The sequence below is a fragment of the Diachasma alloeum genome, unplaced genomic scaffold (assembly GCF_001412515.2).
Source record: "Diachasma alloeum isolate Michigan unplaced genomic scaffold, Dall2.0 Dall_scaffold_00622, whole genome shotgun sequence".
NCBI classification, from domain to species: Eukaryota; Metazoa; Arthropoda; class Insecta; order Hymenoptera; family Braconidae; genus Diachasma; species Diachasma alloeum.
In genome coordinates, this window is record NW_021680754.1 from 116059 (window position 1) to 130332 (window position 14274).

The following is a 14274-nucleotide window of genomic DNA, read 5'->3' on the forward strand; positions in this document are numbered from 1 at the left end:
GCAATGTTTCAGAATTTTCTGACGTGTATTTGCGGTGGAGAGTGAACAGGTGCCGCTGCTACTACTCATTTGGAAAATGGCGTCACTGGGTGGTGGCGGGAAAGTTTGAAATTCAGTATTGAGAGGGGGATGAATGACAAAAAGAAAAATTCATGACTTGTTGTAAACTTTCTCAATTTTCAGTTCCTCATCTTGATAAAACGCCTTCCATTTATGATTTTTTTTAACGGTTGTAACTCAGAAATAAATTTATCGATTGAGCTTAACCTGGACTCATCACAAAGGGGAAGAATTTTTCTTCACCAGGAAAAAAATATCACGTTTCATCAACCGTTCAATGAGTTAGACATTAAAAAAATTACAAGGGTCCGTATTACCCCATCCTCTCTTTATGTAATGGGGAAATTGTATATTTCGATGCGAGTGAGACGGAATGTTCACGAGTGTGACGTTGACGGCCCGAGTCGAAGCCAAGGGCTGCCAATCACACGCGCTGAATATTTCCGTCTCACATGTGTCGAACAATATTTTTCATCACGCTGTGACGAAAAGTGAACTTTTCGGCACGCTCCGCGTGCCTAAAAGTCCAATTTCCGCCACATTGTGATGAAAAATATTGTTCGTAACTCGTGAAAAAATGTTTTTTAGCGAGTGGGAGGTTTATATCACGAGCCGAAGGCGAGTGATATAATCCCACGAGCTTGTAATTTTTTCGTATTTTTCGTACGACCCTTGTAATTTTTTCGTATTTTTCACAAATTAAAAATTAGTTATGACCGTCATTTTCCATTTAGACAGACACTTTGACCAATTCCAAAACAATTTGCTAGTTTGACCAATTCCAGATCAATTTGCTTACAAATAATTTGTGACCATAATTTTTAGTTGGAAAATTTCTGCGTCACATGACCGCAATTTTTGGTCATATGACCAAAAAAAAATTCCTGCAACCACTTTTCGCTCCGGAATTTTACGGAAAAGATACGTAATTTTTATTGAATAGTTCTCTCCGTGCACAAATTAAAAATTGGTTATGACCGTCATTTTGCATTTAGACAGGCACTTTGATCAATTCTAAAACAATTTTCCTGTTTGACCAATTCTCCAGATCAATTTGCTTACAAATAATTTGTGACCATAATTTTTAGTTGGAAAATTTCTGCGTCACATGACCGCAATTTTTGACCGCAAAAATTCCTGCAACCACTTTTCGCTCCGGAATTTTACGGAAAAGATACGTAATTTTTATTGAATATTTCTCTCCGTGCACAAATTAAAAATTGGTTATGACCGTCATTTTGCATTTAGACAGACACTTTGACCAATTCCAAAACAATTTGCTAGTTTGACCAATTCCAGATCAATTTGCTTACAAATAATTTGTGACCATAATTTTTAGTTGGAAAATTTCTGCGTCACATGACCGCAATTTTTGGTCATGTGACCAAAAAAAATTCCTGCAACCACTTTTCGCTCCGGAATTACGGAAAAGATACGTAATTTTTATTGAATATTTCTCTCCGTGCACAAATTAAAAATTGGTTATGACCGTCATTTTGCATTTAGACAGACACTTTGACCAATTCCAAAACAATTTGCCAGTTTGACCAATTCCAGATCAATTTGCTTACAAATAATTTGTGACCATAATTTTTAGTTGGGAAATTTCTGCGTCACATGACCGCAATTTTTGGTCATATGACGCGTTTGCAAAAATGACGGTCATTTTGCATCTCTTCTGGTAACTCGCCGTTACCCTTCTCCTGTCTTTATGCTCCCTGCCAGGCCGTACGGCAGGCAAACTGCGTGCTGGCGGCGTCAGTAACTCAGTAGTTTTCCGTGAGCATTCTGTGGAGAGCTTGGGTTGGGCAAGTACGTTTCGGCATTTTCTGTGCCGCCATTTATACATAATCTCGGTAGCGTGGCTGCGGATCGTATCAATTCGGCGCCTCTGTTCGTTCGGGAGCTCCGTTTTCCGTGTAGACTTTCTGATTTGGTGAGTAAAATCATAATTTTACTATTCTTTCATCGATATTTCTACTCATAGATACTGAGGGCAGTGGAGTGGCGTCACGTTTCCTCTTTTTTAGTCCACTCCGAATATTAAAGATTGCAGGACGTTAGCAAACGTGATTCAAAGTAGAAAATCGTTGTCGGGCTTCAAGATGTAAAAACCCACGGGATCAGCTTCTGACGATTTTTCATTCACTCCTCCGATCCTTTTTTATTTCCCCAGTTAAAGTCTTTCTATCCTTTATCAATTTTATTATTCTCAACTTTCGTGACCCCCTAGTTAACTAGTTTCAACCAATTCAACCAATTCTCAACTTTTCTCAAATTGTTGGAGAATGAAAAAACGGTTCGCGTTGCCGAGTTCGTCAGGGATAAAAGATCTTCGATTTCTCTGAAAAACTTTCGATCCGGTTTTCCGGCACGAAAATGGCTGCTCGTGCGAGCGAAGGGAAGCGTATGGCTGCGGTGTAATATACGCGCGGGGGGAAGGGGGAGCGGGACACGCCGAGCCGCCATTCTTTCATGACCACTTCAATCTGATGATGCCGAAATACTTTCCAACGTGGAATTACCTTGAAAAAATTAAATTCCAGAAAACTCCAGGAATATTCCCCCACCAACCCCTCCCCACCGGCGACTCCTTGAAAATATTCTTTATTGGAGGAATTGGAGGATCCCAGTAGGGGAGGTTGGGGTAAAACGGACACTTTTTTTTTATGTTAATGAGGGGTTGAAGTGTTGATAAAATTTAATAATTTTTTTTTTCAGTACAAAGAACTATTCTTTCGCTTTGTGACGAGCCTAAACTGAGCTCAATTGATCAATCTGTTTCTGAGTTATGAATAATTGAAAAAAAGTAAAGTGTCCGTTTTACCCCACCCTCCCGTATTCCTTCTTAAGGGGAGACGGAACCCCGTTGTCTACATCAAATCTTAGAATTGTGTCAGTTGGAATAAAAATCTCGGAAGTTGAATTGGCCAGTTTTCAATGAATATCTCGGAATCTAAGGGAAATAGCGAAATTGTTGTAATTTCCTTTTTTGTAGCTCTCAATTTGCGCTACAAAAAAGGTTATGACAACAATTTCGCTATTTCCCTTAGATTTCGAGATATTCATTGAAAACTGGGCAATTTTCAAAATCGACTTATACCGGTTTATCACTTCACTACTGAATTGTTTTCTGGGTTTGAGAATATTCTATTGGTGTATTTTAATATCGGTCGGAAATGAAGATAGAAGAGTTGATTGCCCTCCAGGTTTGGTACCACTAAACGACGACCAAAATGCCAGGCTTCAGTAGCGTTGGAACATTCAAAATCTTCATTGGCAATTTGGCTGATAAAACAACTAATGCAGACATCAAGCCATTGTTCGAGAAGTATGGGAAAGTCGTGGAGTGCGATGTTGTGAAGAACTACGGGTTTGTTGTGAGTAGAACTGCTAGAATTAGTCATTTTTATTTCTAGTAAAAATATTCATCTTATGTGGAAAGTTTGAAGTATAATTTTTATGGGTTTAAGGATCTCCAAGTATCTTTTATCATTTGCTACAGGCCAGACTGCAGATTCAACCGTTTTCAATCATCGAATTTGTCAATTAAATTGCGCGAGAAAATTTTTGACAAAATCATGAATATTCAGCGTCATTCAAATTACATTCCCCCCAGAATTATTATTTTTTCAAACACTCGTTGTTTGTAAATGAATAATGAAAATTGTTTAAACTTTCGGAAACCGTATTTTTTTAGACGTGAAATTGATTTCTGGCAAAGTTCTGAATATTAATGAATTTGTTACGATTTCGAACAAATGATTTTTATGATTGACGTTGAAAATTTAAAAAAATCATAACTTTGATATGAATCAATATTAAGGGCTGGAAATTTAGGAACATTTTGTTTTAAGTCACTTAAGTAATTTTCAAAAATTGCAATTTTCAAATTATTTCATCAATCGTCCTCCGAAGGTAAACTCTAATTTTTTTTAGATTTTTAAAATGTTTTCTACCGGTTCAATATCGAGATTCAAATTCAGACCTGCAAAGTTCGAATAAATAAAAAAATAAATGAATAAAGTCATTCTGAAATGTCCGGAAACTTGGGGTCAAATGAGAAAGAATAGCCAAAGTACTTGGATATCCTCGGGCCAAAAAATGAATGACTGATTTATTATTCAGTTCTTGGAACGATCATATTTTGGAAAATGACTATTCGAAATACTTATGTACAAGACATTGAGCTTCAATCATCGAGAAAATGTCGAACGATTGTTTTCTAAATTTTCTTTCAGCACATGGAGAATGAGGAAGCTGGCAGGAACGCAATCCAGAACTTGAATGGCCATTCAGTTCATGGCCAGCCAATTAAATGTGAAGCAGCGAAGAGTCGTAAGGGCCCGAATACACCAACCACGAAAATTTTCGTGGGTAACTTAACTGACAACACAAAAGCACCGCAAGTACGCGAGCTCTTCGCCAAGTATGGAACCGTCGTCGAGTGTGACATCGTACGGAATTACGGATTCGTTCACCTGGAAGCAACGGGTGACGTGAATGATGCTATTAAAGAATTGAATGGTCAGATCGTCGACGGACAGCCGATGAAAGTCCAGATATCGACGAGCAGAGTGAGACAGAGGCCTGGAATGGGTGATCCCGAACAGTGCTACAGGTGTGGACGAGGTGGACATTGGTCTAAGGAATGCCCCAAGGGGGGAATGGGTGGAGGACCTGATAGGAACGGTTTCAGGGACAGAATGTTCGGGCGGGATCCTTATCCACCACCACCACCACCACCATTCCTTAGAGACAGGCTCATGGGAGGGAGAGGATTTGGGGTGAGTCAAATTTCATGATTTGTCTGCATGTATTTACTCTCTCTCTCTCTGCATGTATTTACTCTCTCTATAAAAAGATATCGACACGATTCTCTTGGAAAATGTCTGTTGAAAATTTTCTTGATTAAAAGTTGAATAGGACCAACTTTTTCCGCTGTCCATTTTATCCCACTCTTGAATAATTTTTCGGTTGTGGACTTTACCAAGAAGCAATTTTCAATTCAAAATTTTCAATTCAAATTTTGTGAAAGTCGATTATTGAAAATTTTTTGAGCGTCCATTTTAGTCCATCTTACACGGATTTATCAGGTGTCCATATTGCCTAATGAAGCAGTTTTCAAAAATTTAAATTTTGAAATAATAATAATAATCTTCGAACTCGATCAAAAGGACCTCCAAACAAATTTTTTAAGCCACCATTCAGTCAATTTAGAACATTTTTTTTAGTTATCGTAAATAAAAATTTTTTTTTGAAAAATTAGAAAAATTAATAAATTAATAGAATTTTAATTAATGGCGATTGATACGGCTCAACAATACGTTTGAGGAAAAAAGATTCAATTCCATCGATTCATTAGCGAACGATCGAAAAAAAAAAATTTATAACACGAAAAATCCAAAACATAAATTTGAACTTTAATTACAATTCTTTCATTCGGAAGCAAAAAGGCTACACTTGCACAGACGCGGGGTGAACGAAGTCCCATTAAAAAACATTTTTGTCAACTCATCATAACGAATATCTAGGATTACGACAGTTACTACGACAGACGAGGTTTCGATGACACCCGAGATTTGTATGAGAGGCGGTTCACTGGAATGTCTGGACCCCGTGACATGGACAGTTCCATGCTTGGCCGTGACTTCCCTCCAATGTCAATGCCACCACTACCCACGAGACGAGACCCAATGCCACCCATGCCAACTTTAGGAATGGGCACCATGAGAGACAGTGGATTTTCAAGGGGAAATGATTACGGAATGTTCAGCAGACGTTCTTCACCACCCAGTGGCAATAACGGACGTTTTAGGTGAGTTTTCTCTTCAAATATGAACTACTTGAAGCATTATTTACACATTGAAAGACAATTTTTGGATCAAGAATATTATGCTTGATTGACAATTTTTTTTCTTCATTTTTTTATTCAAATATAATTTTTCATGTTCCTTCAAGAGCAAAATATTCTTAATATCTTTCCTATTCTTAACTCAATTAAGCAACTTGTCCTTGATCTCAGAGTTTTTTCTATTTTCGTGTATAGCTCCCTCATTTGAGAAAAATCATAAATTTAATATTGTAATTGATCCTTATTCATTGTTAGAGAAATCAAGACATTGTTTCATATTTTTTGACTTGAAAGAGAAAATTATATTGTTTGTTTTATTTTTACGGACAAATTTGCGAATATTACAACGAAAAGCGGCACTGTGAAAAGACATGATAAGTCAAATTAACGATTTATCCGCGACTGTTTTTTTTTATCGACTGATTGGGGTTCAGTGATTCTTTGGCATTTCAAGTCATCAATCATTCGTTACAATTTTTAAAAAATATTTTTCATTTTCATTTTGTCAATTATGATTATTAAAGCAAGTTTTCAAATACAAACTGATGAAAAGTTGGAATTTCTATTGTTAGAATCGATTATTTATTATAACGCTGTTTATAGTAGAGGCATGTACGAGGACTTCAGCCGAGATTCTTTTGAGGAGCGTCGGTAAGTAGTTGAAAAAAAAAAGTTTAAAAAAGCACCAAATAACCTTTTGAATCAAGAGCCCCATATTTTGTTCTAATTTTTTGAGTTCAATATATGCTTCATCGTTTTCCCATGCTCAACTTTTCTCAACGTCGCGTTTTCTCGGTGCCGCTTGATTGACAATATTTTTCTACTCCATGAGGATTATTCAATTTACATTCAGCTGTTACAATGAGTCAATTACTCGAATGTATCGTTGCAGTAGAGCGAGAAGGTCGTAACTGTTATTTTTTTCATGAATTCGATTTTCCAATGTCAATTGTGTAGGATTTGAATTATAAAAAAATAATTCGTAATTGTTATTGTCCACATTTTTTCAAAAATTTCGAAAAAAACTAGCTAAAAAATTGGAGGCCCTGGACTATTTTTAGAATTTTAAGCGATTGCGGGGTAAACGAACAACACAATTTTTTGCACTAATTATTCGTTTTTAGATATATATAATCCATCTTCAATGTGTGAGAAATCTCATTTTCCAATAGCCCGTGACTTGAAGCTCACAGTCTCCCCTTGAGTAAAAATTATGTTGTCAATGATTTGAAACTGTCACAAGTGGATGACTGTCTTTTTCATACGTTGAGAGAAAAACAAAAACGTTATCAAATAAGTCTTGTTTGGGCCAACAAAAATATTTTCTCGGCACAAGTGAGAACTTTGTCGTTTTTCTTTCAGTGTCGTAAAGCTCCTCAATGATGTCAAAACTCCGCAGTCTTTTTAGAGCTACGACCCCTCCACTCTAAAAAGTACCGGAAAATTCAAGTCCTTTTCACTCTATGTTAACGATACATAACGCATTGGTTTGGATTGTCAAAAATCAATTCAAAATTATTTCAAGGAGATAGGATAAACTGCCCAGTAGATGGACATTTATTTTTCAGCAATTGATCAAAAAAAAATCTCCATTCAGGGATTACGAATCACAACAATTAATCAAAATTTAAATCAACCATTCGCATTTCCGATTTTTTTTTTGTAATTTCCCATTCAAAAGTAGCTCGTTCAGCAACTGGGCAGCTTACCCTCCTAGGTTCCGGATCAGGTTCGACGTGGAGAAGAGTCGACTTTGAATTTGCGTTTTTATTTTACCAATTCTCACGATTTGGTTAAACTTTTTTTATTTCAAATTTCCTAATGTATTTGTTGAAATTATTCTCCCTTTGAATCAAGGCAAATTCTCCAGCTTCTGTCGTTCTATTTGTTAATAAAACAATAAAATAATTATTTTCCAATTTATTTTCAGTCGAAACAACATAATTCGTACATTGTAATATGAATATTTCATGTATATTTTTTCATTTCAAAAGCATGGCTTTTATGATATTCGAATAACTGAATTATCAATGCTCAAGATATCAGTACTGAAAAAAGTGATTATCTAACAAATTTTAAATTGAACTGTGGTGAAAGTCTGTGATAAAAATATTGAGTAGGTGTTCTTCTACCTCCTGTAAACTACTGCCGGAAATTGCCTGGGATATTTGAGCCAAATATATATATATAGACATATATATTATCACCAAAAAACCAGATAGAAACTCCACTATTTTTATATGAGAACAAAAGTGATTTGTAATACATGAAAATATGTTTCTATACGTCTAAATAAAATCCTGTTTCTCCGTTAACAGACCGGGAATCCGTGGACCATCGCCGTCGCGCCGGTTCGCACCATATTAATCCCAAAAAATGCAAACCGAGGCGGATAATATGAAAAACAAAATATTAAAAAACCCTCGTCGTCGCGTCGGATTCGCCGGATCGTTGATCGTTCGTCTTCGTTGCTCCCTCGTCGCTCGCCGGGTCACTACGGAAAACACAAACATGTGTCACTCATTCGGATCAATACATGACGGAAATAAGTACAGGATAGATCGGAACGTCGAAATATTGTCATAAGTGAGTATTTCGGGTCGTCTTTGGTCGTCGTCGGAAGCAGCAAGCCCGTCGGGTATCCCGTGGGACAAACACTTGAGAAAATTGAACGCAAACGTTTCATAATTATGAATGCGAATTTATTCATTCAAAATGACTTTAAATTCAATGATACATTTCTCCATCATATACATCGGGACTCTGCTTTTCTAAAATGTCTTTCAGTGTTTTTAAGTGTCTCGGGAGTAACGTGACTACTGAAATGCGGGGAAAACTTTGTGCCGATGAATTCTCAGCGAAAAGATGTGGAAAAATCTGAAAGACGGCTTTAAAAATTTTTTCACTCTACAGAATTCACTTTACGGAATCGGTATTTTTTGTGAATTTCTATCTTAGCCTGTTCCTCAATGCAAACTCCCAGTTCATCCTCTAGAATATTTTATTAAATCAAATGTTAAATTGTGATTACATTCTCCCAGTTTAACCCCGCCACTTCCTCGATTGATTCTCCTCGTTATTTAACCTATTTTTTATTTCAATCATCAATTGAAAAAAAGTTACGAGTAACGAGTATCGAGGAACGAATACTTTCTCGTATTCTAACGACTACATTCGGGACGTGAAAATAACGAGATTGCACATTTCTGGTTCCTAGGTAATGAGCGAGTTTGTTCTAGCTATTTTTCACATTTTTTCATCCGATTCTAGCTGAGAATTCATGGCGCGAAATAGTTTCCGCATTCTGGTAGTTTTTTTACTCAGTTTTTCCCCGTTTTTTACCTTGAAAAATAAAAGGAATTGTGAATTGAGTCGATTCACTCGTGACACCACTGCGCATCCTCTTGCACCGATTGCACATGCCCAGTGGTTTAAGTGATCGAGAGTGAGGAAGGTTCTGTTTTAGAAAAGGAGAGTTTAAGAGGCAATGGAACTTACCGCACTGAGAAAAAAAAATTTCTGCTAAATATCATTTACTTGAGGAGAACTGATTTTTTCAAAATTGTGTTTCTCCAGTCGAGTCACTTCCAGGGGAGTCTGTTTAGGTTTCCATTATAAGAATCATGTTGCTCTAGAGGAAGCCTAAGACTACTTCACATGAACTTGGATGAACTCCTCTAATAATTCCTCATTTTTCCTAAATTTCTCATTTTCTAGAGAGAAGTTCGATCAATTTTTTCATGTTCACTCAAGGCCATAACTAACATGATCATCTTTGAAACCTACTACCGACATAATTGAAACCCAGTGAGGATTGCCTGAGAATAACTGGAATGGAGAAATGAATTGAAAAAATAAATACTCCTCTCAAGTAACTGGATATTTGGCAAAAACAATTTTTAGAAATTGGATTCCAAGTTTTTTCGTCGTCAGACGACTACTCAGCAAAACCCAAATTCTTACATCATCAATAATCGTGGTATCTACAGAGTAAGAATTTGGGTTTTGCCAACTAGTCCTCTGACGACGAATAAACTTGGAATCCAGGGTCTACTCCGATGCCCCTCAAGTTCCATTGCCTCTTAATTGTATCAATATTTAAACATTTCGCATGTGGAGTGAGTAGCTTTCACAAGAGAATTTTGGACGACTACGAACGACGATTACACATGGTATTTGGAAATTAAAAGCATTCACTGAAAATTCATGTTTTCCACTCGTCTTATTGTTACTTTTACATCAATGCACGGTACATTCTTCTCGCATTTAAAATATGTGAGACAGCAATGATGATCGCTAGGAAAAAAAAACATGGATTTTCGATTATGTGGTACACTTTCCGGCCCGTTTTTCAAATTTTTTCGGGTTTTTACATTCGCAATCGTCATGCATGTAATTATTGTCATTTGAAATGATATTCAACCAATGAAAATGGTGGCCCTTTTTTTTTACAATATATCAAGGAAAATTCAACGTGAAAATTTGTCTTCAATGCCGTAAAAGCCCGAAAAAAAATTTTTTCATCATTATGCTTATGATTATTATCATTATTATTATTAGTAGTAGAATTAATATTATTATTGTCCTCATTATTATTATGGATTATTATTATTCTTAATATTATTAGATGACTATCATGAAAGCTCTGATCATTATGATTATATAGAAAATGACTCGGGATAAAGAAAGCCAATGAAATGACGGTCCGACGATGAAGGAATTCATCAATTATTTCAAATTTACCTCTCATAATAATGTAACTTTTATTAATACTTAGGATTAATCAACTTGATGGAATTACGAAATACAAAGAATTTTGTCGGAGAAATAACTCTGAAATGATGTAATGATTTTTATGTTTATAATTATTAATTCCCTCATTTATTCATTTTCATCTTGTTCCTTTATACTTTCTCTATTTACGGATGTAGTTGTAGTTCTTATGACATTCGATGCCAGTGTATAGTGAATATTGCGTATTCATATTAGCTTATGGGAGGCAATATTTCGTCGGAAATCAAATTGTCTGATAATGAAAAATTTCATGAATATTCAATTTCTGATGGAATGAAATGAAAAAAGTTTGAAATCGTTCTCGATCTCATGCACTCAATAATTGCGGCACTGACATTGTAATGAATATCGATTGTCCCAATTATCAAATATCTACATATTTCAATTGCTACAGTCGTCAACGTAAAGGTGAAGGATTCTATGTTTCAACACAGATTATCGACTGCGGAGGATTTAAATGTTGAACGTTTGTATTTTTTGTCCTCGATGAATTCAATAAAGAAGAAATTGAAGAAGAGATGAATCGACGAATGGTTGTTTATTATTTATCGATCCCTACGATAATGCTGAAGATAGTCGGAAGACAGAAGGTGTTTTTAAAAAATTTATCGCCCATGAATTCAGTAGCGAAGTGGTAAAACGGTTCAAGTCGACTCATCTCCCAGTTGAGTTTTTGAGGAATATTTCCGAATCTAAGGGAGATAGCGAAATTTTCGTAATTACCTTTGTTGTAGCTCTCAATCGGCTCTACAAAAAAGGTTATTACAAAAATTTTTCTATCTCCCTTAGATTCCGAGATATTCATAGAAAACTGGCCAATAGTCAAAATTGACTTGTAGCGTTTTGCCACTTCGCTACTGAATTGTTCTAGAGTTTCTTGATGTGGCGTGTATGCTTTAATAATGAAAATTCAGAAACTAGCGAAATGTTTTAGGGGAATGGTATTCTTCATTCATTGTTTTTTTGGGGATGTAGAGGCATGAAAGGGGTATTTGTTGTTGTTTTTTTAATATGGTCTAGTATTGAGATAAAAAAAACAGGTCATGAGAGAATAAGGTTGGTGTTTTGAGAACCCACATCGCTTAGACATGATGGTAAGTAGTGATGCTGCGAGAGAAGACAAGAATTACGTATTTATCTTGCAATTTTAGGATTTTTCTTTTGTCCTGTCTTCTTCCAATTGGCAAGAGAAAAAAAATTCGTGTCTTGTCTTGCGGTCTCTTGTGCCCCTCGACAATTTTATTTTTTCAATTCCGTGAGATTAATAAGTTGAGTTTTCCTCGTTTGTAAATTGTGCATCCAGTGTTGCACGAGGTAATCGAGGAGTACATAATTCTTCACAATATTATTTATTTAAGAAAGATTATTATTAGTTATTATTATTAGTTATTTAAGAAACTGGCCTTGTATTATTGGCGACTTGAGAGTTTTTGACGAACTTTTTGATTTATTATTTTTCTCTTGTTCCGGATCTTCTTTTCTCTTGCCTCGTGTGAATTTCCCTCTTCTTTTGTCTTGTTTCTTTAATGGTAAGTGCATGATAGCAATACATAAAATTAAAAAATCCATTATAATTCAAAATCTAAACAATTCATCGAGGAACATGCAAAACAAAAAAATGGATTAAAAAAAAATCAGCTAAATCTGAGACTTCGCTAACGAAACCGGAAAAATGTGGGATTGTTTTGATGAAAAAAATTGTGATCATCAAGAGTCTTATCTTCTTAATAATGAGGAACTCTAATTTCATGATGCAATTTATGCTTTTGATGTCAATATTCGTCGCACCTTTTTTCTATGTAACAAATATGTCGCGCGTTATGTAACTAAAATGTACAAAATTATCCGGTCAAAGAGTAATTCAGGTATTCAAATACGAATGCACGTATATTGACATTCAAATAGTTTTTGTGTGTTCACACAATGAATATCAACGCGCAGAACATAAATTCGTGACTGACGCAATAAAATGAACGGTTTCATGTATCACGTCTGAAAAAGGCCGAAAGAACGTGTCATTTAGTGGTGATGCCAAATAATTAGTGGTATTCATCACTCATGTAGCAGCATAAAACAAGTTTATTCATCACGTATTGTGCTGAGCTACATGAATAGCATGAAATCTATTGCTGGACGGTTAAGGGAAATTCTAAATGGGAATATGATGGCTTCCATACCTTCAAGAATGTTTTAATTAGCAGAAAAAAATTATCTGAAGTGAAAATAACAGAACAAAGAATAATTAAATTAAGGCCCTGCACCAGCTCCGGGTAACGAAAACGTCAGATAAGAAAAAAAGGAAATTTGGATGTTCGATGGATTATTTTACCCGGAGAGTATCTTAAATTTATCCCAGGAACAAAAAATAAAATTTAATCCCAAGGTTAAATCAGCGTTAATTCAAATGGGGCTACAGTATAAATAAAAAATTATTCTCCGGGTCAAATATTGAAAAATTATGAATCCTATGATATAATTGACTCCGAGGATAAATTTTACCCTGGGGTTTACTTGGATAACAGGGCTTGGCGCAGCCGGGCCTAAGAAATAGTTCAATGCAGTCGAAAGCCCCAATTTCTGGACGACTGGGCCATATTTTTTTTATTCACTAAACGTCGATCAGTAGAAAAAATAATTGATCACATGATTATACACGAGTAATATTTTTGAAAAATGAAGTAGGGGAGGGTGGGGTAAAATGGACACTAGACTTTTTTAAAATTATTCATAACTCAGAAACAAATTTATCAATTGAGCTCAGTTGAGGCTTGTCACAAAGGGAAATAATTGTTCTTTGTATTGAAAAAAAAATATTAAATTTCATCAACATTTCAACCTCTCATTAACATTTGAAAGAAAGTCAAGTGTCCGTTTTACCCCAACCTCCCCTCATCAGTACAATTTTCATTTGATTATTTATGGAATATTCAATGGAAGTAAATAGAAATCGTCCAGAAATTGGCCTGTTGACCCTTCAAATCTGGAAAAGGAGAAGAAATAGTCAAAGTCCTTGGAGATTTTTAAATGCCTCGTGTCACCTAGAGGAAATTCTCACATTTCATAATAAATTAAGTTCACACGCTACTCGTTGCTGGTACACAATGCACATTTATTTGATGAACAGCGTAAAACCAAAACGTAGCTGTATGAATTACCTAGGGAAGGGTAAGGTAAAATGGACACTTTTGACTGTTTGAAAAATATTCATAACTCAGAAACAGATTTATCAATTGAGCTCAGTCTAAGCTCATCACAAAGAGGAATCATTGTTTTTCAAATGAAAAATAAAATTATTCCATTTCATGAACAATTCAACACGTCATGAATATTTCAAAAGAAGTCAAAAGTGTCCGTTTCACCCTACCCTCCCCCATATTATGCCCCAGTGGAGCATCAGGAATGCATTTATTAAAATTTCAGGTGAAACAAACTCCATATTTTTTAATGAGAATACAGCATTTAGGGGAAGTGGTAATGTTTCATAATCATCTGTGATTGGCTGCTGTTATCTCATTCTATTTATGACGCGATCAAGGACCATTAGATTCCATTTTGTATTTAATTTT

General features: G+C 35.5%; 1 protein-coding gene across 6 annotated transcripts; it reads left to right on the top strand.

Moving 5' to 3' along the window:
• Nucleotides 1-1821: 1821 nt before the first annotated feature.
• LOC107043731 (RNA-binding protein lark) lies at nucleotides 1822-11235 on the top strand. Of its 6 annotated transcripts, none has more exons than XM_015265335.2 (6): nucleotides 1822-1996; nucleotides 3270-3440; nucleotides 4302-4847; nucleotides 5595-5878; nucleotides 6518-6565; nucleotides 11103-11235. In XM_015265335.2, exons 2-6 carry the CDS (start codon nucleotides 3297-3299, stop codon nucleotides 11170-11172), a joined length of 1092 nt encoding a protein of 363 aa, XP_015120821.1. In that variant the 5' UTR covers nucleotides 1822-1996; nucleotides 3270-3296; the 3' UTR covers nucleotides 11173-11235. The 6 variants fall into 6 exon arrangements, with proteins under 6 accessions (XP_015120821.1, XP_015120823.1, XP_015120824.1 ...); XM_015265337.1 differs by lacking the exon at nucleotides 11103-11235 and adding an exon at nucleotides 7277-10762; XM_015265338.1 differs by lacking the exon at nucleotides 11103-11235 and adding an exon at nucleotides 7845-10762.
• The last annotated feature ends 3039 nt before the right edge of the window (nucleotides 11236-14274 follow it).

Bases quoted from the DNA above. Each gene is read 5' to 3' on its own strand.
- LOC107043731 (XM_015265335.2), top strand. From the start codon at position 3,297: ATGCCAGGCTTCAGTAGCGTTGGAACATTCAAAATCTTCATTGGCAAT. The intron at 3,441-4,301 runs GTGAGTAGAACT...ATTTTCTTTCAG, and splicing joins TGAAGAACTACGGGTTTGTT to CACATGGAGAATGAGGAAGC. The intron at 5,879-6,517 runs GTGAGTTTTCTC...CGCTGTTTATAG, and splicing joins GGCAATAACGGACGTTTTAG to TAGAGGCATGTACGAGGACT.